Consider the following 27,520-nt stretch of genomic DNA (forward strand, 5'->3'; position numbering starts at 1 on the left):
CTAGTGTTGTGATAACAGAACTATCACATTTGGATGGCTTTAACAAACACATTTGTTCTCTCACATGTAGGACACTAGTTGCCTGAATTCAGAGCGCTGGCTCTAAGGGAAGGCATTCTTTCTTTATCAGCCCTGGAAGAAGGTCCTTGTCTCTTTTCAATATCCATGTTCCTTGGAGATCTACATGTGTCTTGACATCAATCTCCCCCTGGGTTTAGAAGGTTCTTAGCACAGGGATCCCAGGTTCAAAGGTTCTGCTCTGTTCCTGGATCTTCTTTCTTGCTAGAAGTCAGGTCCTTCTGATCTCTGCTATCTTACTGTCTTTTGTATTTCAAGAGACTGAATGAAGCTACAACCTAATCCTGTAGATTATATCCTGCCTCATTAGCATAACTGCCTCTAATGCTGCCTCATTAGCATCATGGAGGCTGGAAGTTACAACACATAGGATTATTATTTCACAATGGGAGATAATTGCATAATACAATACTAGAATCATAGCCTAATCAACTTGACAAATATTTGGGGAATTCAATTCAATCCATGACATTTTGCACTTTGCTGCTTCTGCTGCTGCATGTTTCAAGTCAGTGTCAACTCATCATGAGTTTATAAGGTTTCCAAGACTGTCAGTCTTTACATCTTTACAGGAGCAGAAAGTCCCATCCTCTCCAGTGAATTAATTGCTAACCTATGGTTAGCAATTCAACGCATACATAACCTATTGTACTACCAGAGTTCCTCACAATTTGGCCCCCTTCTGGGACCTCACTGGAATTCCCTCTGATGTCAACAATTTTACCAACCATCTCTTCAATGCAATTTAGGCTTTTAAAATTCAGCACTGTAAAACTCTTCCAACCACTACCCATATCAAAATCTAAAATCTGGTACCAATCTCTGTCTTAGTTATCTAGTGTTGTCGTAACAGAAATACCACAGGTACGTCACTTTAACAAATAGACACTTATTCTCTCACAGTTTAGGAAGCTAGAGTGCTGAATTCAAACCACAGGCTGTAGGGAAAGACATTCTATCTCTGTCAGCTCTAGAGGAAGGTCCTCGTCTCATTTCAGCATTTGCAGGCCTGCCATTCCTTGGAGATCTACATGTCTCTTGACATCAATCTTAACATGGGTCTGTAAGGTCCTCAGTCCAGGGACCCGTGTCCAAAGCACATGCTCTACTACAAGCTCTTTGTTATTTTTGTGAGTCAGGTTCTTCTGAGCTTCTGCTTACTTATTTAATCCCTTATATCTCAAATGAGATTGACTTAAAATACAAATCTATAGATTGTATGCTGTCTCATTCACATAACTCTAGTCCTTCCTCAGTAATATCAGTAATTATGATTTATGGACTCCACTGTGGCATTGTAGAATCAACACCAGACTGTGAACCACAAGGTTGGCAGTTCTAACCCACCACCCACCAGCTGCACCTCAGAAACCCTATACAGGGTCACTATGAGTCAGAACAGATTCGGTGGCACTTAACAAGAACAATAACAATTAGGATTTATAACATATAGGATAATTACATCAGATCACAAAGTGGAAGATTATTATTATACATTATACTGAGAATCTTGGTCTAGCCAAGATATTTGGAGGGGACACACAATAAAGGGGGATTTCTTGATCAGTGTTTACAGAATTTTGAAGAGGAAAGAAATGTTGAAAAAGAAGGTAATGAGGAAAGAGAGAAGTTGTCTAAAATCTGTGCATTGAAGGATTAGTGGGAATTTTTTCTAAAATAATTGAGGAGCTTAAAGCTGCTTATAGATATACACTCAAGAACTGATTGCTTTTTTAATGGCTATAGACAGATTTGGAAAGAGTGAGATGTTAATTATAAAATATATGAAGAAAAAAATAAAAGAACCATACAGACAACTCTTACTAATTATCTTACTAGAAATACCATAACTATTTCCAGAAATAATCCAAATGTTTCAAAATCTTCCATAAGTGGAATTATTACAATTGACAGTATACTAATATCATTCAACCTCTTTTCATCACTGAAGTAAATTTTTACGATTTGTATATTATATATATACACACACACACATATATATATATAAAACTAATTGGGCTGCTAACCTGAAGGTCAGCAGTTCAAAACTACCAGCAGTTCCACGGGAGATAGATGAGGCATTCTGCTCCCATAAAGATTTACAGCCTTAGAAACCCTGTGCAGGGTCACTATGAGTCAGAACTGACTCCATGTACTTAACAACAACAACAATAATATTAAAATATATCTCTAAATGTATGTGTAATGTTTCCAGCTGACAAAGACAAAGATTGTATTTATAAAGATACTGATAATAAAAGACAATAACAATGAAAACTTTTTCAGAAGTATTTGACTTACATCATAAAGAACCCCATTTTAAGTCAGAGACTACCTGTATATGTTCAGCTGATGCCAAGGCAATTCAATGCATTAGGCAAATTTGCTACAAAAGATCTCTTTAAAATATTAAAGGGTGAAGAGGACAGTTTGAAGGCTACATTGTGCCTGACCCAAACCATGATATTTTCTCATATGAATTTGAAAACTGGGCAATGAATAAAGAAGACTGCAGAATAATGGGTGCATTTGAATTGTGGTTTTGGTGAAGAATATTCAAAGTACCATTGACTGCAAGAACAACGAAATCTGTCTTAGAACACAATCAGAATGTTCCTTACTAGCAAGGTTGACAAGTATAATGGACATGTATATCAGGAGGAACCAGTCCCTGGAGAAGGACATCAAGCTTGGTAAAGTGGAAAGTCAACAAAAAAGAGGAAGACTCCCAATGACATGCATTGACACAATGGCTCAAATGTAACAATAGTAAGGATGGAACAGTACCTGACAATATTGTGTTCTGTTGTACATAGAGTCGCTATGAGTTAGAACCAACTTGACAGAACAATAGCTGCATGTGTTTCATAGTAAAATGTTGTCCACACTTACCTAACAAATGTAAACTATTGTGTCATTTCAGTGATTCTTTTTGCTTATTCAACATATTGCACATTATAGATTTTAGGTCATAGATGCAGCCACATTCTCATGCCTGCTACCAGGAAGTCTCCCTGCTATAATCTTGAGTTTCCTACTCAGCATTTAGAACCACTACACAGGTTATTTCCTCAGATGCCTTATATATACCATCCCAAACTGATATCAAATCTCTACTTTTTATACTCTGTTGTTGTTGTTGTTGTTAAGTGCCGTCGTGTCGATTCTGACCCATAGCCACCCTGTATAGGGTTTCCAAGGAGCAGCTGGTAAGCTTGAACTGCCAACCTTGCAGTTCAAACGGCTTTGCAGTCTGGCACATTAACTCACAGCACCATAGCAGGACTCTATAGGAAAATAAAATTAAAGATATTTCACCAAGAAGTATAAATCAGAGTGAGAAATCTAATAATACAAGCTTATATGTGGTTCTTACAGAGTGTAAACGGAGTCTGACTCAACAGCACTTTACAATTACAATATGCTCTGAGAGATGCATAAATGAAGAATCATTAATGTGGTCCTTCTTCCTCATAGCTCCCTGCCCTAGAACATTGTTCCTAACACCAACTTAGTAAATGTTTGATGGATAGACTGACAAATGGACAAATAGAAGTAATTGATATGTCACTGTATGACAAGCAATGGACTGCAAGGTTGGCAGTTCAAATTCCCCAGTCATTCCTCAGAAATTCTATATAGGGTTGGTATGAGTCCGAACCAATCCAATGACACTTAAAAAAATCTGAAATATTATTATACATTTGTTAGTATATTAATACATTGGTATAAATTTAAATAAATATTAATATACTGATGCCTATGGATCATTTAAAAAATACTAGTACTTCTTCCAAGACTGCAAAAACTATGTGGAGACCATGTCTGATTTAACTTGGCTTCTTAGGTGGGAAGGAGAATCAAACTCAAAAGCAGCCCAAAGTCAATTCCTGTGAAGTGAAGGTCAAACAGGATTCTACCCTACAACCTTCCTCTACCCTATTCTGACAGCAACCATTCCTCCTACAGCACTTTCTGCTTCACATCATTCATTGCAATGGCCACACAGAACTCATAACAATACTAATGACTATGGGATTTATTAGGGAAGTGAACAAAGTACAATTCAGAGTCAAAACCAACTCAGGATGCAGCAGTTCTCCAGTAAGGAACGCACTTTGTCTACATGGTCCATGCAAGTCTCACTCTTGTTTTCAACCTTGCAGCCATGTGGTTCCTTGACCTCTGCTCTGCTCCAGCACATTACAAAGTTCTTTTAGCTAGACCGTGAATGCCCAAAGGGCACATTCTTCAAGCCAGTCTCCTGCGGTCAGGCATTCAGCTTTACTCCCAGACTCAGTACATAAGCCTGGAGTCCAAATCTGCTCTGTCTCGCCATGTCACCACCTCTGCCGTGCCCCTCTGCCAGCCCCTTTTGCCGTCACCTCTTGCCAGTTGCCTCTGCCATCACTTCTACAATCGTTGTTTCTCTAGGTAGGAATCTCACGTGTCTCTGTTGTTCTTCCTTCTTGATAGTTATAGGATCTTCCAGTCTCTACTACAGAGATGAGTCCTTCTAAACCTAGCTGGAGGGCAAAACTAATCAATCCCAGCCTTAAAGTCTTATATATACCTTATTTGCATGGTTCCACCCAATCATTGGAGTCCTGGTGTGGTGCTGTGGATTAATGCGCCAGATTGCAAAGCCATTTGAACTGCAAGCTTGGCAGTTCAAGCTCACCAGTAGCTCCTTGGAAACCCTATACAGGGTCGCACGGGTCAGAACCAACTCAACAACACACAACAATAACAACAACCCAATCATTGGAATCCTGCACTGGTGTGGTGCTGTGGGCCAATGACCTGGACTGCAAAGTCTGTTTGAACCACAAGGGCCATGGTTCAAGTTCATCAGCCGCTCCTTAGAAACCCTATACCAGGTTGCTATGGAATGGAACTGACTTAACAGCACTTAACAACAAGAACAACAAAACCTAGTCATTTGGTGGAAATTAAGAAGACTGGATAGAAAAGTTGTATCAAGTAAATTCAAGATGCCACAAAGACAGATTTGTTTGTTAATCTGACAGTCCATACATGGTACTTTCAATATTCTTCCCAACACCACAATTCAAATGCATCAATTAATTCATTCATTTGTCTCCTGTCTTCCTCATTATTCACTGTCCAACTTTCACATGCATATGAGGTAATTGAAAATACCATGACTTGGGTCAGGCATATCTTAATCTTCAAGTCACATCTCTACTCGTGTACACTTTAAAGAAGTCTTTTTAGCAGATTTGCCTAAAGCAATGCTTAATTAATTTCTTTGACTATATCCCCTAGAAGTTTAGTAAGTTCACTTTATGCTTCTAGAACACGGAATGATAGTTCAAAAAATATCAAATATGTGCAGTAAGTATTAAGAATATTGAATATTTTGCATTACTAATTAGCTTAGTATGTTTACTTTCTTTTCATAATCATAAAGATTAGCTTTCTTAGAACTTTTAAATGTAGCCTTGATTAAAATGTCATGTATTAATTAATAAATATATTGTCTTACCACATGCTCATTATTTTTCACATATGATAAGGTAGACATTAAGGAACATAGTGGTTATGAATCAGGCTGCTAACCTCCAGGTTGGCAGTTCAAAACTATCAGCTGTTCTGCGGGAGAAAGATGAGGCTTTCTGCTCCCGTGAAGATTTACAGCCTCAGAAACCCTGTGCAGGGTCGCTATGAGTCGGAACTAACTCCACGGTACTTAACAACAAGGTAGACAATAAGATGGTAGATTATTTTTATGTTCATTATTTTAATAAATCAAATTGTACATAAACCTGTATTCAAGTAAATACAGCAAGCATTTGTTTAGTATGCGAATCACAATGTTATGTAGTATAGATTCAAAGAAATACTGAAAGCTTGTATGTATTACTCAGCAATGCTATTCTAAATGATATATTGGACTTTTAAACATTGGTTTGCAAGGCTCTCCTCTACTCACCCACAAAGAAATAATGTAGTACTAACAGAAACCAGGAACCCATTCATCTAAGGACTATTTCCACAAGAAAAAAGAAAGAATAATTTCAGTTTGGGCTCTCAAATTAAAACTAGTGGTTTTTAAGACTGAAAAGTGAATTTAGATCAACCTGTCCCCATTTTAAATGTTAAACCATATAAGCTATGACATTTGTTTAGTTATAGTCCTTATCTTCCTTTTTCAGGTTTCGTTCTGTAATATTCTAGTTAAAAATATATGAGGGTGATTCAAAAATTATCCACACTCTGGTGATATTAAAACACCCGTCCAAGTCCATGACTAATGATAACACTGAGCATGCATGTGAAACGATTCTGTCTAATAGACGAGTGACAGTGGATTATACAGCACATCACTTGTAAATTAGCCATGGTTCTGCCTATGACAGACTTGGGTTTCAAAAAGTTTGTGTGAGATGAGTACTGAAACAACTCACAGAAGAGCAGAAGCAGAAGCGTTTGGACATTTGCAAACAAATTTGGAACTGTACTCAAAGGAAGATAAAAGTTTCTTTAAAGAAATTGCTACTGGTGACAAGACACGGATTCATCACTATGAGCCTGAGAATAAACAGCAAAGTATGAAATGGGAACATCCTCAGTCACTGACCAAGAAGAAGTTCGAAAGTCAGCTATCAGCTGGAAAAGTGATGCTTCCAGTTTTCTGGGATTCTCAAGGGCAGTATTGGAGCACTATCAGGAAAAGTGTTCAACAATCAACAGTGCTCATTACAGTGAGATGCTCAGTGAAGAGCTTAAGCCTAAATTTTGGATTACATGCAGAGGACTGCTGTCCCAGGGCATTGTGATCTTGCATGACGATGCATGTCTGCACATCTCTGCCCACACTGTTGACATGACACTGCAAAATCTTCATTCTAGTCATGATCTTGATCCATGGGCTTTCATCTGTTTGGTCACCAAAAGCAGCCCTTTGGGGAAGAAGATTCATCTCTGATGAAAAAGTGAAGAAAGCAATGCATTCATGGCTCGCAGCTCAGCCGAAAACATTTTTTTTTAAATAGGAGAATACAAAAGCTTGTTGACAGATATTGTTGTCGTTGTTACGTGCCACCTAGTCGGTACCGACTCATAGCGACCCTATGAACAACAGAACGAAACACTGCCCTGCCCTGGGCCAGCCTCACAATTACTGCCATGCTTGACCCCAATAGACAAAGTACATTGAAAAGTAAGGAGATTATGTCAAAAATGATGTATTTTTTCTTTTCTAAAAATTGATTTAAATAAATTCAACAGCCAGAGTGCAGATAATGTTTTACTCACCCTAATACTTTGTATTTAAAGAAAAAGCTAAGAAGTTTACAGCTGAAAAATAGAAAATGCATATTTGAGTAAGAGAATACATTATAAATACATGCCGAGGAAGTATGAGGGGTTTCAAAAAGTTAGTAAAAGAATGGAATGAAAAAATAATGGAATTTTTCCATAAACTTTGTGAAGCCCCCTTGCATTAATTGACATATGTAAAAATGATATGCAGAAAAAAACAAGTAACAAAATTACAAGTAATTTTGCTAAAGTAAGATTTCTGGAGCCATGATTAGAAAAATAGAATAAGTAAGCTTGGTAGGTATATTTTGTTTTTTAACCTTTTATTGTGAATTGAGTGAAGGTTTACAGACCAGAGCATCAGTTTTACATTCAACAAACCATATACTTTGTTTCTTCTCCATGGTTTCAGTTCCCTCTTTGCAACATCAATAATCCCTCTTCCCTCTATGGTTCCTATTTCCATTCCAACCTTCTTCCTGTTCCTTCTCAACTATATCTTTAGGTAAATGTTGTTCTTTAGATTTATGTGATTGCCATTCCATGGTGATCATTGCTTACTACTGTTGTGGTCCCCACTATATACTTATCTACTGCTTGGCTGAAAATTGGGCCTTGAGGGTGCATTCTATTCCAGACTTAAAGGGTAGTTAAGAACCACAATCTCAGGTTCCTCCAATCTCTTCCTGACTAGTAACCCCAGTCTACTTTATAGTTTTGAGTTTGTTCCACATTTTCTCCCACTCTCTCCATCACCTTAAATGTGATCCCTTTCTGAGCAGTTGGTAGTGGTAGCAACTTCTGGTCTCAGAGTTGTGGTGACTGATATTTACCTGCTCCATGGTAGTCCTGGTGTGGCGCTGTGGGTTAATGCGCCAGACTTCAAAGCCATTTGAACTGCAAGGTTGGCAGTTCAAGCTCACCAGCTGCCCCTTAGAAACCCTACACAGGGTTGCTATGGATCAGAGCCAACTCGATGGCACTTAACAACATTAGTCCATTGGACTAGTTGATTTCAAGCACCTTCAATTTTCAACACTCTTCTTTATTACAAACTATTGAAAGACCAATAGTTTAATCCTTAGATGAGCACTCATGAACTTTTAAGATCCCAGATGCTACTCACCAAAGTAGGATGCAGAACACTGTCTCTGTGGACCGTGTATGCCAGTTGTCCATGGTGTCCCCTGAGGCTATGGTCATGAAGCCCCATTGTCTTAATGTTTGATAATATTGCCTTAAGATGTTTGATAATATCTAAGAAGTTTTCATCATTTTCCCCCTGTGTGCTCCACCATAGAGTCCTGGTGCAGTACTGTAGGATAAGCACTGGACTATTAAACTGCAAGGTTGGTAGTTTGAACCCACCAGCTTCTCCTTGGAAACTCGATACATGGTCGCTATGAGTGGCAACTGACTCCACGGAACTTAGCAACAACAATGTTCCCCACACTTATAGGTGTGTCTGCCGCAAAGGTAAACACCCATGTACAGATATTCTCTCTCAAACACTAAATCTGTGGTCATACTCCCCACCTCCCTCCCATTTTTCTGTTCATCTATGGTAGGTATGTTTTTACCAGATCCTTAAAATCCTGACAAAACTATTTGACTAATCATCAGTAGAAAGATTGACTGGCAGGGTCAATTTTGGTAGCCTGAGTGTGGCCTTTCAGAGAAAATTTGACTAAGGAGTCCTATAGAAAGCTGTTTTCGTTGTCCAATCATGAAATAAGACTCCAGACAGAAATCAACTATGAAAATGTAAAATCATGAGTGGGTCTGATAACTCTAAAAGAGAATGAATGAGCTCCTCTTAGTGACAAATGAAGAATTAATAAATAGCTGGATCAAGGGAATACTGGTTATCTCATGAAAGAGAAAGAATTAACCAAGAATTTTATGTATAACTTTCAAACTTTACATTTATGGCATAAATATTTAAAGTTTAAACCAAAGGTAAATAATCAATCCCAACGTTCATATAGTCCTTTATCTGCTAAATTATAATGAATTTCAGCAAGAATTCATCTTTGTTAGAATCACTCTAAGTAAACTATTGCTCTGCGAAGATTTTTATGCAATATGAATACTTTTCTAGAACACTACATAAGTGTATGATATTCTAATGCAGTAGTTAACAGTCAGTTAAAAAAAAAAAAAAGAAACAAATCTCTACAGATTGTGACCATTTTACTTGACTGTGTTAAAGGAAAGGATCATATGAGCAGAATAAACTTTGCTCTAGTATTCCATTGTTTCGAGTATACCTTTAAAAAAAAAAAAAAAAAACTTCTAAGAGGGCTTTTTAAAAGACTTCATACAAATTTTAGGAAGAAAGACATTAATATCTTTGAAGCCTTACAGAGAATATAAGGCAATGAATGCTGCATAAACTGACATCTCTAATGCTTTTGTCCAGTGAAGCAGAAACTAGTTTTCTGCCTGACTGCTCAGGCCAAGAGGAATGACTTTCAGCAAGAAAACAAAACAAATTGGGACAAGAGGAACATTAAGGAAGAGCTTTAAAATGTCTGATGAAATATTGAATGCCGTTTTCACAATACGAATTGGAGAACATTTTTGTCTCTACTAGATTTTGAGAAATAACTTGAAAGTTCACAACTTTTGAATATGTACCCTCATTAAAATAATTTGATAACTCTATTTGGTATGTGAAAGGTACAGTGCTCAATACAATGCTCAATGCATTTAAATGTTTTATCAGTACTGACAGCATTTTTTTATGAGTGTTACCATTGAGAAATTTACTTTTTCTTGCATATTTTCTCTTTCATGTATCTCTTAAAGCAATAGAAATTCTTGAGTCCTTCCACTAAACACTTTATGTTTAACTCCATGTAGGAATCGAAGTGGGGATTAGAAGAATGCTGGCAAAAATGGGTATACATTGGGAAAACATTATTAATCTTATGATATATAGTATGAAGTCTTACATATTTATATATCCAACTGATATTTTGACTCAAAACTGAAAATTGTTGGTGTTGGTGAAGGAGTGTTTACCTTCCAAAGGTATATCAGTCTTGTTAATAAAATCTCAGAGGGAAGCTCTGCTGCTCCCTCCCCCTAGTTCTCTAATGTTGTTTTTAAATGTCATTGAGTTGCTTCCAACCCATAGTGAACCTGTATAGGGTTTCCAAGGAGCAGCTGATGAGCTTGAACCACTGACCTTGCAGTTCAAACGACTTTGCAGTCTGGCGCAATAATCCACAGCGCCACACCAGGACGTATATATTTTTAAATAATCTGGAGAATATCTTTTGACTATTTACTCATCTTAGTTTACAAGGAGAGATTGTAAAGGCATATTTTCCATTTTGCAGCATACTTGCTTTACAGCTTCATCACCATCCTGTACCCTTGTTTCCAAAAGTTAAAGAAATATGAGTTGGGGGAGTGCAGGCCAACTACAGATTTTACCTTCCTTCCTAATGCTTAAGGGGCATGATGTTGTTGTTGTTGTCAGGTGCCATCAAGTCAGAACTGACTCCTAGCGACCCCATGCACAGCAGAACGAAACAAATGTCCGATCCTGGGCCAACCTCACTACCGCTGCCACACTTGAGTCCATCAATGATGCCACCTGGCCAATCCATCTCGTTGGGGGTCTTCCTCTTTTTCTCTGACCCTCCACCTTACCCAGCATGACATCCTTCTCCAGTGACTGTTCCTACTCATAGCGACTCTGTATATGGTTTTTGAGGAGCAGCTGGTGGGTTTGAACCACTCGCCTGTGGTCAGCATTCCAGTGCTTATCTTATAGGGCCACACAAGGACTCTTTGAGAGACGTTGTTGTTGTTAAGTGCCATTGAGTCAGTTCTGACTCATAACAGGCCTTTATAGGGTTTCCAAGGAGCAGTTGGTGAATTTGAACCATCAACCTTGTGGTTCAAATCGACCTTACAGTCCAGAACTTATGCTACAGCACCATACCAAGACTCCCGTTTAAGAGTCATTGTTATTGTTGTTGTTAAGTGCTGTTGAGTCCGTTCAGACACATAGTAACCCTGTATAGGGTTTCCAAGTAGTGGCTGGTGAATTTGAACCACTGACCTTGAGGTTCAAACCCACCTCATGGTCCAGTGTTTATCCAACAATGCTACCCAGGACTGTTGTGGTCCAAACCCATCTTGTGGTCCAGTGTTTATCCAACAGCTCCACACCAGTACTCCTTTAAGAGGCATAGCTCTGTATAGTAACAGCATAAAAAGACAGAATATTTAGAGCATAGAAGAAAGGAAGTCAGAGAACAGTAGAGTATGTGTGTATTGTTATTACTACCAAGACAGAAAATATTTAATATTCAAAATAAATTCAGGCTCTAGATAAGGAAAGTATATGTAGGGTGAGATAATTAACCTTGAGTGCAATTTCTCTTTTCCAGTTCTGTGTATTTGACTGCTCAGTTAAAGAGAGGAATCAAGAAGTGCAATGCCTGTAATTCATTGTTTGTACTGCGAGCTCTGGTAGCATAATGGTTACGAATCGGGCTACTAACCCCAAGGTTGGCAGTTCGAAACTACCAGCTATTCCATGGGAGAAAGATGAGGCTTTCTGCTCCCATAAAGATTTACAGCCTTGGAAACCCTGTGCAAGCTCACAACAACAACTGAGAGTATATCTGAAATCTTAGAAGACCTTTGTGGTTTGCAGTCTAATACTTATCATATGGAGTCCTGGTGTGGCGTTGTGGGCTAATGCATCAGACTCCAAAGTCATTTGAACTGCAAGGTCGGTGGATCAAACTCACCAGCTGTTCCTTGGAAACCCTATACAGAGTCACTATGGGTCGGAATTGACTCAACGGCACTTAACAACAACAACATCTCCCTTAGGGGAGCACAGTGGCTCCAAATGATAAATTGTTGTTGTTATGTGCCATAGAGTTGATTCCGACCCTTAGCGACCCTTTATCTTCCTTTGCTGCATTCCGTATTTATATTGTCTGTCCTATGTGATTTCTCTCTGCCAAGCTCCTCATTGAGTTGGTAGGTGTTTCTGACTTCTGCTGAGAGAATTAAAACTTTCAAATCTGTTTGTATTATGTTGTTGTTGTTGTTGCTAATGCCATCAAGTCAGTTCTGACTCACAGTGACCCTGCATAGGGTTTCTGAGGAGCAGCTGGTGAGCTTGAACTGCCAACCCTGCAGTTCAAACTGACCTTGCCATCCAGCACATTAGCCCGCAGCACCACACCTGAGAGAATTCAAACTTTTAATGTGTTTCTATTATACAATATCATAACACTTTCAAGGTGCCATAATTTAACAGTCTTATAAACACATTTCATAACCTTACTCATTATAAATTTTAAATTTTAACTTTAAAATTATTAAGTATTATTAAAAATTTTGATGTATATACAAAGTGCAACTTAAGGAAAAGGAACAGTAAGCTATTTTCAGCCTCTGATTGAACAATTATTGAAGAAATTATTTTAGATAGGGATTTTGTACATATTTGTTAGTATTTTTGAATAATATTAATTAAGAATATTATTATGAGATACTGTTGTTAATTTTATTTCTACTTCATTACGTTGTTGTGTGCCGTGGAGTCAGTTCAGGCTCACAGCGACCCTGCACAGGGTTTCCAAGGCTATAAATCTTTACAGGAGCAGAAAGCCTCATCTTTCTCCCATGGAACAGCTGGTAGTTTCGAACTGCTGACCTTGCGGCTTGCAGCCCGATTTGTAACCACTACGCTACCTCAGTTGATATTCAAAAGTATGGGCTAAAGTGTTAAAATGTTATAAATAAACTTTTTTAAAGATTTGAAATATGATTTATCAAAGAAATAGTTTTCTTATGTAGCAAGAGTTAAAATAAATAACCATTTTACCAAGAAATGAAAATTTATATTTCAATTAATTGTACTTATAACCAATACTGATAGTTTTACTTATGAAATATATATGCAATACATTTTATTTAATGACAAATTATGAAACTTTTTTGCCTTGATAATAATGTACTATTTTGTTTATTTAATTATAGACGAAAGGTTCTCAAACCATGACAGCCTCTGGCACCCAGAAAAAAGTTAAGAGAACTTTGCCAAATCCACCTCCTGAGGAGACTTCTCCAGGAACTCAGTCTGCATACAGTACAATGGGAACTGCTTCCAGAAGAAGGATCTGCAGAACCAACACAATGGCACGAGCCAAGATTCTCCAGGACATAGACAGGGAACTTGATCTTGTGGAAAGAGAATCGGCAAAGCTTAGGAAGAAACAAGCAGAACTTGATGAGGAAGAAAAGGAAATTGATGCCAAACTTCGGTACTTGGAAATGGGCATTAATAGAAGGAAAGAGGCATTATTAAAGGAGAGAGAAAAGAGAGAGCGGGCTTACCTCCAGGGAGTAGCCGAGGATCGTGATTACATGTCTGACAGCGAAGTGAGCAGCACCAGGCCAACCCGAATAGAAAGTCAACATGGCATAGAGCGACCAAGAACTGCTCCCCAAACTGAATTCAGCCAGTTTATACCACCACAAACTCAACCAGAATCTCAACTAGTTCCTCCTACAAGCCCTTATACACAATACCAATACTCCTCCCCTGCTCTTCCTACCCAAGCACCAACTCCATACACCCAACAATCCCATTTTCAACAACAAACTTTGTATCATCAGCAAGTTTCACCTTATCAAACGCAGCCAACCTTTCAAGCTGTGGCAACCATGTCCTTCACACCTCAAGCTCAACCTACACCAACCCCACAGCCTTCTTATCAGTTACCATCACAGATGATGGTGATACAACAAAAACCACGACAAACTGCATTATATTTGGAGCCCAAAATAACTTCGAACTATGAGGTGATTCGTAACCAACCCCTGATGATAGCACCTGTGTCTACTGATAATACATATGCTGTTTCCCACCTTGGCAGTAAGTACAATAGTTTAGACTTGAGGATAGGTTTGGAGGAGAGAAGTAGCATGGCAAGCAGTCCAATATCAAGTATATCTGCTGATTCTTTTTATGCAGATATTGACCATCATACTCCACGAAATTATGTCCTAATTGATGATATTGGAGAGATAACCAAAGGAACAGCATCATTAAGTACTGCATTCAGCCTTCATGAAAAGGATCTGTCAAAAACAGACCGTCTCCTACGAACCACTGAGACTCGTAGGTCACAAGAAGTGACAGATTTCTTAGCGCCTTTACAAACTTCCTCCAGATTGCACAGTTATGTGAAAGCAGAAGAAGACCCAATGGAAGATCCTTATGAGTTAAAACTTCTAAAACATCAAATTAAACAAGAATTCCGTAGAGGAGCAGAAAGCTTAGATCACCTTGCTGGTCTTTCCCATTATTACCATGCTGACACTAGCTATAGACATTTTCCAAAGTCTGAAAAATATAGCATCAGTAGACTCACACTTGAGAAACAAGCAGCAAAACAACTACCAGCAGCCATACTTTATCAAAAGCAGTCAAAGCATAAGAAATCATTAATTGACCCTAAAATGTCAAAATTTTCACCTATTCAAGAAAGTCGAGATCTTGAACCTGATTATTCAAGTTATATGACTTCTAGCACTTCATCTATTGGTGGCATTTCTTCCAGGGCAAGGCTTCTTCAAGATGATATCACTTTTGGCCTCAGAAAAAATATTACAGACCAACAAAAATTTATGGGATCATCCCTTGGTTCAGGACTGGGCACATTAGGAAGTACCATCAGGTCAGCTCTACAGGATGAAGCAGATAAGCCATACAGTAGTGGCAGCAGGTCCAGACCTTCCTCCAGACCTTCCTCTGTCTATGGGCTTGATTTATCAATTAAAAGAGATTCTTCCAGCTCATCCCTAAGATTAAAAGCTCAAGAGGCTGAAGCTCTAGATGTCTCCTTTAGTCATGGATCATCCTCTGGCAGAACTAAACCTACCAGTTTGCCAATTAGCCAAAGTAGAGGAAGAATACCAATTGTGGCCCAAAACTCTGAAGAAGAAAGTCCTCTGAGTCCTGTTGGACAACCTATGGGAATGGCAAGGGCTGCAGCTGGACCCCTCCCACCAATATCTGCAGACACCAGAGATCAGTTTGGATCGAGTCATTCATTGCCTGAAGTTCAGCAACATATGAGAGAAGAATCACGAACTCGAGGCTATGACCGTGACATAGCATTCATTATGGATGATTTCCAACATGCCATGTCAGACAGTGAAGGTAAATTGGGTCTCAAACTACCCTGTTGCTCTCAAAACTCAAACTCTTATTTTTTTGCACGTTTGATTTTTGTTCTCCAAAGATGTATTCTACTTTTCTTGATGTGTCTTTTGCATGTTTACTTCAATTTTATTTCTTGTAAATGGAAATTTTGTCTTGTGTGTAAATTTTATAGCATGTTTTTCTTTATTTATGTTTAGTCTACTCTTATTTCTTGATTGTTTGCTTGTTTGGTGTCTATCTACTTACCATTATCAAATAATTCTGTCAATAAATCCATAGTTTGGAAGTTTTTCATTGCTTTTATTTTTTTAAATGTATTTTAAAACTTTTTGATCCATTTCTTGTAGTTTTTGAGATTAAGATTTTGAATCTTTAGTATTATTCTGCTAGATTTTATAACAAAATTATTCACATTTTTTTTTTGAGATCAGTGATCGTTATTTCAACAAATACTCTCTTTTTTGAGTACTCTTGGAAAAATCTTTGAATTTAGTTTTATGTAGAATATTTCAATTTTCCTTATATGAAAAGTTTCTAATTGATCTCCCTCATGTAATAAGCACTGTAATTGTCAAAGTTGTGCATTTTGTCTTAACATGCTAGAGATCTTAGCACTATGATTTTGAAAATAATCTTATAAGTATGTATAAAGTATTCTTTGTATTTTATAAAGGAAAATTTGCAAACTGCTTTTATGAGTGCAGCTATTTAAAATGGAAGGTCTCTGTTTTGTCCAGGTAGCCTCTCGCCTAACTTTGTTTTATTTTGTTTTGCATCATCCTTTTTTATTTCCACTAAAATTTACTGTTTGGTTTTCATATGGAGAAGTGCATTAAGACAAATATAAACTTAAGTAAGCCCTTGTTTAAAATAGTTGGGTTTTTTTGTTTTTTAAATCATATATAATGATGAAATTTTATATATGATTTAAATTTTTTCTAGTCCAACTCTAATTCTTGGACTATGTAGGTGTGGATGGTGTTCTGAAGATACAACTTTTCTGGTCAAATAAAAGCATTATTACTTCATGCCTTTGTAGACCCAAAGCACCAACCTAACAAAAGCATCTCCCTTTTCAAATTTGACATCTTCCCTGAGGACTCACAAAGAAATATAGAATTTCATAAAAAGGATTTTCTTTCTATGTCTGCATCTAGATGCTCTTGATCTTTATCACTTCAAATCTAGAGTTAACTAATCATTGAATCTGATGGACAATCTGCTGCTTTTCTTTCTGAAAATTCCAGTGGAAATTCACTTTCTCATTTGTTTTATTCTCTACAGGCTATTAGGGTAACCATTTGTGTTGACAATTAGATGATTATGTAAAACAATCAACTTGACTAATTTTTATTTAGCCAGTAGTTTAAATGAATCAACATGCTTAAACTAGTTATGCTATCATATGGATGCAGTCTTTATCTGATTGCATATTTTTTTTTACAACTCACATGTTTATATATATAGATGTTGTTGTGTAGTGCCGTCAAGTTGGTTCTGACCCACAGCCACGTGTATAGGGTTTCCAAGGAGCAGCTTGTGAGCTTGAACTGCCAACCTTGCAGTTCAAACAGCTTTACAGTCTGGTGCATTAACCCACAGCGCCACACCAGGACTCCCTATGTATATAGTTAATGTGCCAGACTGCAAAGCCATTTGAACTGCAAGATTGGCAGTTCAAGCTCACCAGCTGCTCCTTGGAAACCCTATACAGGGTCGCTATGCTTCAGAATCGACTAGACAGCATTTCACAAAAACAAAAACAACAACATATATATATATATACCACTATGAGTGGTGGTTGTGTTCCATGGAGTCGATCCCAAATCATAGTGACCCTGTATAGGGTTTCCAAGAAGTAGCTGGTGAACTTGAACTGCAGTTTTGTCTTGGTTCAAGTGGACTTTGTAGTCCAGCGCATTAACTAATAGTGCCACATGAGGAGTTTTATATATATATATATATAGTGTTTAAAATGTGGGTTGTATATAAATGTCATATATATATATTTCACTTGTGTATGTGGATAGTATATATTCATATTCATCAAGTTTGTATGAAAAATTTGTTTTGTTGAAGCGAACTATTCAGGAGCATGCAGTACATAAAATTTTTATAACATATTTAAAAAGGAAAATAAGCTATTGAAATTCTAAACGTCATTTTCAAATACTTTTTAAATTAAGCAGATAATAAATTTATTCATAAAGGCATCAACATAGAAATATATAAATAGCAACCAACTGTAACAAATTGATTTACATTGTGTAATGTTAAGTGTATGAACTATAATGCTCATCTTTAAAAGACATATATCATAAAATATATATTTTCCTTGCTTTTATGTCATGTAAGTCTACTACTTTTTTATGTTCAATAGCAGTCTACTTTTTTTTTTTTTTTTAACCTTGAAGCCCTTGGTTCATCAAGAGGGTGGGGAGTAGAACCTTTTTCTCAATTATATATAATTCATGACATTTATGAAATCATAGAATATTTGTTTCTTGGTTTTTGTTTTTACTAATATTAACTAAATAGTTTATATATCTGTATATGAATCATGCTAAAATAACCAAACTGTGTAACATTAAAACAGGTTATTTAGTGCTATGTAGACAAAACAAATTTAACTGATTCAAATTGTTTATTGTGTGCTTTCTATGAATTTGATTAAATTCTAGATTATAGCTTATAAACTATTTTTCAGATGTATTCTATATTATTCTAATACACTTTGAAATATTGTACTTGACATAAAACCTAGACAAACATGACTTAAATTGCTTAATATTTATGGTCACCACTTTGAAATCTATAGTTGATTATCCAGGCACAGGTCTTTCTTGTGGGTCAGCTTTGAGGGAAATTTACTATAATTAAACTATCTCTACAATCACAAATGGATTCCTTGGTGTGGTGCTGCGGGTTAACACACTGGACTGTAAAACTACAATGTCAGCAGTTCAAGTTCACCAGCTGCTCCTTGGAAACCCTATAGAGAGTCACTATGGGTCAGAAACAACTCGATGGTACTTAACAACAACAGTCACAAATGTTATGCTGAAAACATCCTTTCAAAATATACTCCATGCATTTAAAAGGAATTTAAAGATACAAAATCTATTTTTAGAATTGTTTTAACCAATATCTGACACTGAGGAGAATTAAACTCTTAGTGTAATTGCTGGCAATAAACAATTTTATGCCCTCAAATACCTTAAGAAGGTTGGCGGTTCAAACTCGCCGGTCGCTCCTTGGAAATCCCATACAGGGTCGCTGTGGGTCCGACCGGACTAGACAGCAATTCGTAACAACAATAACAAATACCTTAGGTGTATTTTACATTTAAGAATTAAGAAAAAAAAACCTATCAGGTTAACTGAAGATGTGGATTTTAATTCTTTGGCAAATTATTTAAACTGATTTGGAGACATCATTACTACAAAATTTAAGTTCTTAAGTATGGCAAATCAAACAATTATAAACATTTAGTGTTTATATACAATTTAGTCTAAATGACACAGGAGAACTCAATCAAATATCAGATTCATTCAGTCTAGTTGCCCTTTGTCCTTTTACAAATTCCTATGCAAAGAATAGTAGACATTTTCTTTCAATTGGATGCATGATTGTTGTAAGAATAACTGAAAATCAGTTCAACTGGCATAATTTGAATCAGGTTAAGATTCTCTCTTAGGTTTATTGACTCAGCCAAAGCAAATGGGCATGTTTTAGAAGGCTGTATTTCAAATTGCACTTGGGAAACTTAAATATTCAAGTGAAATCATATACTGAATTATCCAAAGTATTCATTTATTTAAATAATTATACTTTTTTTTTTTTTACTTTTCATGAGAAATATATAATAAAAATATATAAATAGTAAGATAGTATAGTTGTGGTTAAGGATACGCCAGTAAAATTTTATAGACATGATTAAATAATGGATTTTGTTTTTATATACTGACTTAATTTTTGTTAAACTATTTCTTTTTCCTCCTAAGTTTACTCACTTTTTTCAAATTGGCATTTTTGGAAAACATAATAAATATTGAATAGTGAAGAAAGGTTTTGTAGGGAGTAAATTGGTGTTTATTAAAAAGTGTGCTTACCATGATTAGGAGTTCTGATGTGGTGCTGTAGGGTAATACACTGGACTGCAGGATCAGTTTGAACCATAAGGTCATCAGTTCAAATTCACCAGCTGCTCCTCAGAAACCCTATACAGGGTTGTTATTACTTGGAACCAACTCAACAGCACTTAACAGCAACAAAGCTTTGTTAGGATACGCAACTTCTTTTATTAATTAGTGATTAATTTTATGTTTCAGTCATTCAACCAATGTTTATTTAATGTTGTGCCAAGTACAAAACATTGCTTTTAGTGTTGAGGGAAGAAAAATACAAAAGAAGCTAGGTTTTCCCTTGAGCAGCTTAGAATCTAATAGTGGAGATGAGACAAGTCCACGTGGAACCACAAACCAGGTATGTATTGTTGTATTTTCTCAACTCCAAGATTGTTTAAACTATGACACATTTTCTGTCAATCTATGTTTACCAAAGGAAAATGCTGTTGTTAGCTAACAACACTGACCAGTGTCACAGGAGTTGTGGATTTACTGACCCTGCCAGCAGGAACATAATAGAAATGGCTTGGAGTAAAATCTAGGGAAATGTTTTTGGAAGTAAAGAGAATTTCGGAATTAGAGAAAGAAGAGAATAAAAAGGTTGAAAAGAGAAACGAGATTATAACATTGTAGAAATTAGGGTCTCAAGAAACCATAAGGTCGACGCCATCATAAACAAATCTTTTAGGATGAATTCTTGAGACAAGGCTGCTCCATTCGCCATTTAGGGAATAGTGATGAGACTCTTGCTTAGTTTTTTATATGATATAAATCAATTGTTAAAGTCATGATCTATATATTAGATACAATATAATTTCGGTGGTGATAGTGTGCCATGGAGTTGGTTCTGATTCATAGCAACCCTGCATAGGGTTTCTGAGGCTGGAAATCTTACAGGAGCAGAAAGCCTCATCTTTCTCCTGAGGAATGGTTGGTAGTTTCAAACTGCTGACCTTGGGGTAAGCAGCCCAACTCGTAACCACTACGCTACCAGAGCTCCTTGTATAACAGCATTAGAAAACCTCAGAACATGCTAAGAATCAAATGGGATAAATAATTTTAAATATATACAATATTTGGTTACATTTTAAAAATATATTTTATGATGTCAAGTTTAAAAATCAGTTGACTCTTCAACTCCTAATTCAGTGATCTCTTTAGAATTATTTTTTCTATTTTGATTTATTTTTATTCTGATATATTTTTCACATTAGATTACCAGATGCTCATCTTAGAAATGTGTTTGGCTTTTTTTCATGTTTTTACAAAATGCCAAATTAATGTTCAAAGCCAACATCTGTGTGTTGGTACTAGGTTGATATGATACTTTCCTTACACTTTAAGTGGTAAAGGATGAGGAAGTGTGCAAAGGGAAGGAACTGATAGGCTGAGATTGAATAAAATAACTCTTACTGAGGAATATTCACTTGCATTCAGTCATCCATTGATTTTAGTGTTGAGGGAAGACCTATTGGAGTACCTCCTGTGTGTTAAAGTATATGAATCAACTTTGAAGACTGAAAAATAATCAGAAGTATTTGCACTGAACCAAGGATCTTCCCTTCTTATATGTTCTTCAAATTAATTAACTTTCAGAACTATTTGTGTTGTTGTTATTCAGTGCCTTCCAGTCATTTTCCATTCATAGCAAACCTATGAACAACCGAACGAAACGCTGCCCAGTCCTGCTCCATACTCACAATTGTTATGCTTTAATCAATTGGTGCTGCCATTGTAGCAATCCATCTCACTAAGGGTCACTCTCTTTTTTGCTGACCCTCCACTTTTCCAAGCGTGATGTCCATCTACAGCAACGGGTCCCTCCTGACAACATGTTCAAAGAAAGAACAAGGGAAGTCTTGCATACCTCCTTTCTCATGAACATTCTGGCTGTACTACTTCTAAGACAGATGTATATGTTCTTCTAGCTGTTCTTAGCACTTTCAGTATTCTTCTCCAACACCATGTTTCAAATGCATCAATTTTTCTAGTGTCTTCCTTAGTCTTTGTCCACCAACTTTCACATGCATATGAGGTCATTGAAAATACCATAGCTTCAGTCAGATGAACCTTAATTCTCAAACTGACATCTTAAAAAGAGTCTTTGCAGCAGATGTTCCTAATGCAGTATGTCATTTGGTTTCTAGTGCTGCTTCCATTAGTGTTGATAGTGGACCAAAGCAAAATGAAGTGTTTGATAACTTCAGTCTTTTCTCCATTTATTATGATCTTTATCAGTAAATACTTCAAGCTGTCTTCATTCCCAGCTAGCAAGGTTGGGTCATCTGCATATTGAAGGTTGTTAATGAGCCTTCCTTCAATCTTGATGTCATATTTTCATATAATCCAGTTTCTCAGATTATGGTGAAAGGATACAACCCTGGTGCACACCTTTCTTGATTTTAAGCCATTCAATATCCTCTTATTCTGTCCAAATGACTGCCTCTTGGTCTATGTATAGGTTCCTCATTCTAGAATATCCATTCTTTGCAATGTTATCCACAGTTTGTTACGGTCTACACAGTAAAATGTATTTGCATAGTCAATAAATAACAAGTAAATATGTTTCTGGTTTCCTCTGCTTTTAACCAAGATTCACTTAACATCAGCAATACTATCCCTCATTTCAAGTCCTTTTCTTAGTCCAATTTGAATTTCTGGCAGCTCCCTGGTGATGTACTGCTGTAACCATTTTTAGATTATCTTCAGGAAAATTCTACTTCTATATAAGTCCTGGTGTGGCACATGGCATAATGCACTGGACCACAAGGTCAGTTTGAACCACAAGGTTGGCATTTCAAATTCACCAGTACTCCTTGGAAATCCTATATATGGCTGCTATGAGTCAGAACTGACTCAATGGCACTTAACAACAACAACAAATATATTAACATCATTCAGTAGTTTCTGCATTCCAATTGGTCACCTTTCTTTGGAATGTGGACAAATAATGGATCTTTTTCAATCAGTTGACCAGAAAAGATTCCAAATTTCTTGGCATAGACAAGTGAGTACTTTTAGTGTTTCATCAGTTTGTTGAAACATTTCAATTTGTATTCTGTCAATCCCTGGATGCTTGTTTGTTATCAATGCCTTCAGTGCAGCTTGGACTTCTTCCTTCATTACCATCAGTTCCTAATTATATGCAATGTGTTTTAATGGTTGAGCATTAACCAGTTTCTTTTGGTACAGTAACTCTGTGTATTCCTTTGTCTTTTAATGCTTCCTGCATCATTCAATATTTGCCCAAAGAATCCTTCATTATTGTAACCTGAGATTTCAGTTTTCTTTTCAGTTCTTTCAGCTTGAGAAATGCTCAGCCTGTTCTGCCCTTTGGGTTTTCTAACTCCAGATCTTGCACATTTCATTATATTTTACTCTGTCTTCTCTAGCTGTCCTTCGAAATTTTCTGTTCAGCTCTTTTACTTCCTCATTTCTAAAAGTTGCCTTATCTTGTATACATTCAAGAACAAGTTTTAGAGTCTTGTCTGACATCCATTTTGGTCTTTTCTTTCTATCCTGTCTATTTCTATGTTGACTTTTTCTTTCTTTATGTTTGATATTCTTGATGTCATCCAACAACTCTTCCGGTGTTTGGTATCAATGTCTGTTATAGCCAATCTGTTCTTGAGATGGTCTCTAAACTCAGGTAGGCTGTATTTAAAGTCATATTTTGACTCTTATGGACTTGTTTTAATTTTCCTCAGCTTCAACCTGAACTTGATGGTTTGCTCCACAGTTTATCACTGGCCTTGGTTTGGCTGAGATAATGAGCTTCTCCATCATCATTTCTCACAGATGCAGTCAGTTTGTTTTTTGTGTATTCCATCTGATAAGGTCCATGTGTTGGAAAAAGCTTTACCTTGTGGGGAAAAAAAATATTTGCAATTATAAGTTGCTGGATTCTCAAAATTCTATCATGCAATTTTTAGTATTTCTATCACCAAGGCCATATTTTCCAACTACTTATTTCTCTCCCCCACCCCCAACTTTTCCACTCTAATCACCAGTAATTATCAGTGCATCTTGAGTGCATGTGGATCATTCTCAGTCTGATGATGTTGGTAGAATTCTTCAATTTCATCACTGGCTTTAGGGGTTGGTGTGTATATTTGAATAATGGTCACATTAACTTGTCTTCCTTGTAGGCATATGGCCGTTAACCTACACAGACAGCACTGTAATTCAAAATGGATCTTGAAATGCTCTTTTTGATGATGAATGAGATTCCATTTCTCTTCAATTTGTTATTCCTGTCACACTAAACCAATGGTCATCCGATTCAAAATGACCAATCCCAGTCCATGTCAGCTCACCTCTGCCTAGGATATCAATCTTCATGCTTTCCATTTTTGATAATTTCCAATTTTCCTATATTTATACTTGTTCTAAAGGAACTTTTAGAGACCACGAAAAAGGAATGACAAACATAATGTTTTGAGAATTATCTGTGAGTACTTACAGAAGACTTTTAAAAAAAAAAAAAATCTATGTAAGGGGTATTAAAGGTAGCCTGTGCTTAAAATAAACTTAAAACCCTGTTGGGAGAGACTGTGACAGGCATCATTAGAGAGAACATGCATAATGGAGACCATATAAAACACTACATGGTAGAAGAATTGAGAGGAAGGTACAATAGAGGAGCTATTTTATATGCTTTCAAAGGAATTTTCAGAGAAAATTGTAGACAAAAGTGGGATTGAAAATCATGATTTCTACAATCACCAGGGATGAAAATAATAGAAAATAGTAAACGGGAGAAAAAATGTGACCTAGGGTAGCTATTTAGGTAAATTTAATGAAGTTGGCAGATTCTAAACCAGATTAGAAGGATATATGATGATATAGAAAAATATTCTAATTCTAGAAATGTATAGGGATGCTGAATTTAAAGTCTCTTTATAAATTTTGATGATATAATCTAGCACACTTTCCAGCTGGTAATTCTTCATAATTAGATTAGTCAAAGGCATACAAAGGCAAGCCAGTGATACATCACATCTCAACAAAGTAATGCCTACTCATTTATAATATAAAATCCATACTCAATAAAATTCATAGTCAATATTACCAAATTAATTTTTGTCATTAATTCATCAGTCAGTGAAATACAATAAAAATACACGAGGAAGTTACTAGTAAAATCAGAATCAATTTTTTTCTAAGTGAAATTAATTTATAACAATTCAAAAGTTTGGATAAGTTGTGATATGACAGTAGTTAATCAGCAAACTTTGTAGACCATTGTTTCCACAAAATAATAGATATTGGTAAAGACATACATATATTTCATGCATAGATTTGAGGAAACATAAAAATTTAACCTGGGAGACTTTGTGATGAAACAGTTAAAAGCTCTCAGTCAGTAACCAAAGTTCAGCAGTTCATACCCATCAGCCGCTTTGTAAGGGAAAAGACCTGGAGTTCTGCTCCCATAAAGATTATAGCCTAAGAAACCCTATAAGTCATTTCTGTTCTCTGCTATGTGGTCATTCTGAGTCAAAATTAATTCAACAGCATACTAAAGCAAAATAAACATGTGTTTGTTTTTAAGATGGATCACCTCTGTAACATAATGACAGTCTTTCTTTGGAATATACAAGTGAAACTACTGTATATTTTAAATAGAAATCCTCTCCCTTTTTTCTTGAGGAAAAAATATACTAAATGTTAAAAAAAAATTTTATATAATGGATTTTAAGCATTTGAGTCAAATTAATTTAGCAAAATTATTGTTCTAAAAGTGGTTTTTTAAGTGTTAATAAAAGATATATATCTTAAACATATTATTTTTATAAATATTCTGCTTTGGAAAAATGAAATTTTTTACACCACATTTTGTAACTCCTGAAACAGTAAAATAATTTGAAAGTAAATAATTTAAATGTTGATTATAATTATAGCGTTACTGAAAGTAGAATAACTGATTTTATTTTTATACAAGGATATTCAGTTCCAGGAGTACTAGAAAATTTTTCTGTGTTTTTTCTGTAGACCTACAACCCTTTTTAATTTTATTCTGAATGTTGTTGTTGTTGTTAAGTACCATCGAGTCAGTTCAGACTCATAGAGAGCCTGTATAGGGTCTCTCAGGAGCAACTGGTGGGTTTGAACTGTCAACCTTATGATTTGCAATCCATAGCTGGTCCTTCAGCACCACACCAGGGCACCTACTCTGAATAGGAACTGTAAATGATCCCATGATAGCATAATGAATTTCTTATCAAACTGTACCACTATTTGATTTCTTTTTCACATTTAAAATTTAAATCTGTTTTGTTTTATTTTGCTCTGACAGGTTGAACAGGTATGTGCATGATTATTTGTAAGTTATACAACATACTTTTAGCATAATTTTTAACATAATTATGGAAATTATTTTTCTGATCAGATAGAAAATTATTATTTGAGATGCATAGATTAACATTTTGATGCATGTTGGTGCTGCAAACCATCTTTTGCCTTTAGTTGTCTGTATTGGTTGGGGTTGCAATGTTTGATTTTTCCTTGGTTTCCAAAGCTTATCATCTACGCCGTGAGGAAACAGATTGGTTTGACAAACCCAGGGATTCTCGTTTGGAAAACGGACACGGTCTGGACCGAAAACTGCCGGAAAGATTGGTCCACTCTCGACCACTCAGTCAACATCAAGAACAAGTAAGTGCTATTTTTAGGTATCTTTTATATATTTATCAATAAAAACAAAAACGAAACACCTCAATTTACCTAGGAATGATCATTTGTTGTTGTTATTAGGTGCCATCGAGTCGGTACCAACTCATAGCAACCCTATACACAACAGAACGAAACACTGCCCAATCGTGGGCCAGCCTCACGAATTGTTGCCACGCTTGAGCCCATTGATGCTGTCACTTTGCCAATCCATCTCGCTGGGGTCTTTCTCTTTTTCTGTGACCCCCTCCACCTTATCAAACATGATATCTTTAATTATCGCAAAATTAATGCAAACTACCGTTGACATAGGAACTCTGGTAGCGTAGTGGTTACGAATCGGGCTGCTAACCTCAAGATCAGCAGTTCGAAACTACCAGCTGTTCTACAGGAGAAAGATGAGGCTTTCTGCTCCCATAAAGATTTACAGCCTCGAAAACCCTGTACAGGGTCGCTATGAGTGGGAACCAACTTCACGGCACATAACAAAAACAACTGTTGACATACCTTTGTCAAAAGTTTTTTTGTTTGTTTGTTTGTTTGACTAAAAATGGTAAGAAGGCTACCTCATTTATAAATAAATCAGCAATAACTGTTTGCATTAGATAAAGGTCGGCTTGAATTGATATTGGCGGTTCAAACTCAGCAACCACTCCTCAGAAACCCTATACAGGGTCGCTATGCGTGGAAACCGACTACACAGCCTCAAACGACAACAGTATTATATTGGGGGGCGCGGGGGATTCCTGGTGTGGTGCTGTAGGATAAGCACTCAACTTCAAAGTCTGTTTGAACTGCAAGGTTGATGGCTCAACCTCATCAGTTGCTTCTCAGAAACCTATACAGGGTCGATATGAGTCTGAATGAACTCAATGGCACTTAACAAAAACAACAACTATATGGGAATCTTAGTTGTTATAATTTCATCATTGGATTTTTATCTTTAGAACAACTTATAAATGGAGGCATCAATTATATTATTTTATAGATGAAGCTAAGCCTAGAGTGCAAGAGGAAGTTAAAAACTGTTGATACAAAATAATAGGACCCTTTACTAAACAAAAATAGTAAAATAAGAATCTATTGTGTCTCAACATATCCTCCATCTAGGTCTGAATCAATTGTTTCTCCCCATATTCTCCGT

The 27,520-nt window shown here is 36.4% G+C and overlaps 1 protein-coding gene across 1 annotated transcript in view; it reads left to right on the forward strand.

The window, feature by feature from the left end:
* Positions 1 to 27,520, forward strand: part of PCLO (piccolo presynaptic cytomatrix protein) — a 483,434-nt gene that overhangs the window by 292,825 nt on the left and 163,089 nt on the right. Inside the window, exons 9-10 of the mRNA XM_006834340.1 lie at positions 13,387 to 15,574; positions 26,225 to 26,361. Coding sequence (XP_006834403.1) covers positions 13,387 to 15,574; positions 26,225 to 26,361 — 2,325 coding nt within the window. The remainder of the gene's footprint in view (positions 1 to 13,386; positions 15,575 to 26,224; positions 26,362 to 27,520) is intronic.

Source organism: Chrysochloris asiatica, unplaced genomic scaffold, assembly GCF_000296735.1.
Source record: "Chrysochloris asiatica unplaced genomic scaffold, ChrAsi1.0 scaffold00010, whole genome shotgun sequence".
NCBI classification, from domain to species: domain Eukaryota; kingdom Metazoa; phylum Chordata; class Mammalia; order Afrosoricida; family Chrysochloridae; genus Chrysochloris; species Chrysochloris asiatica.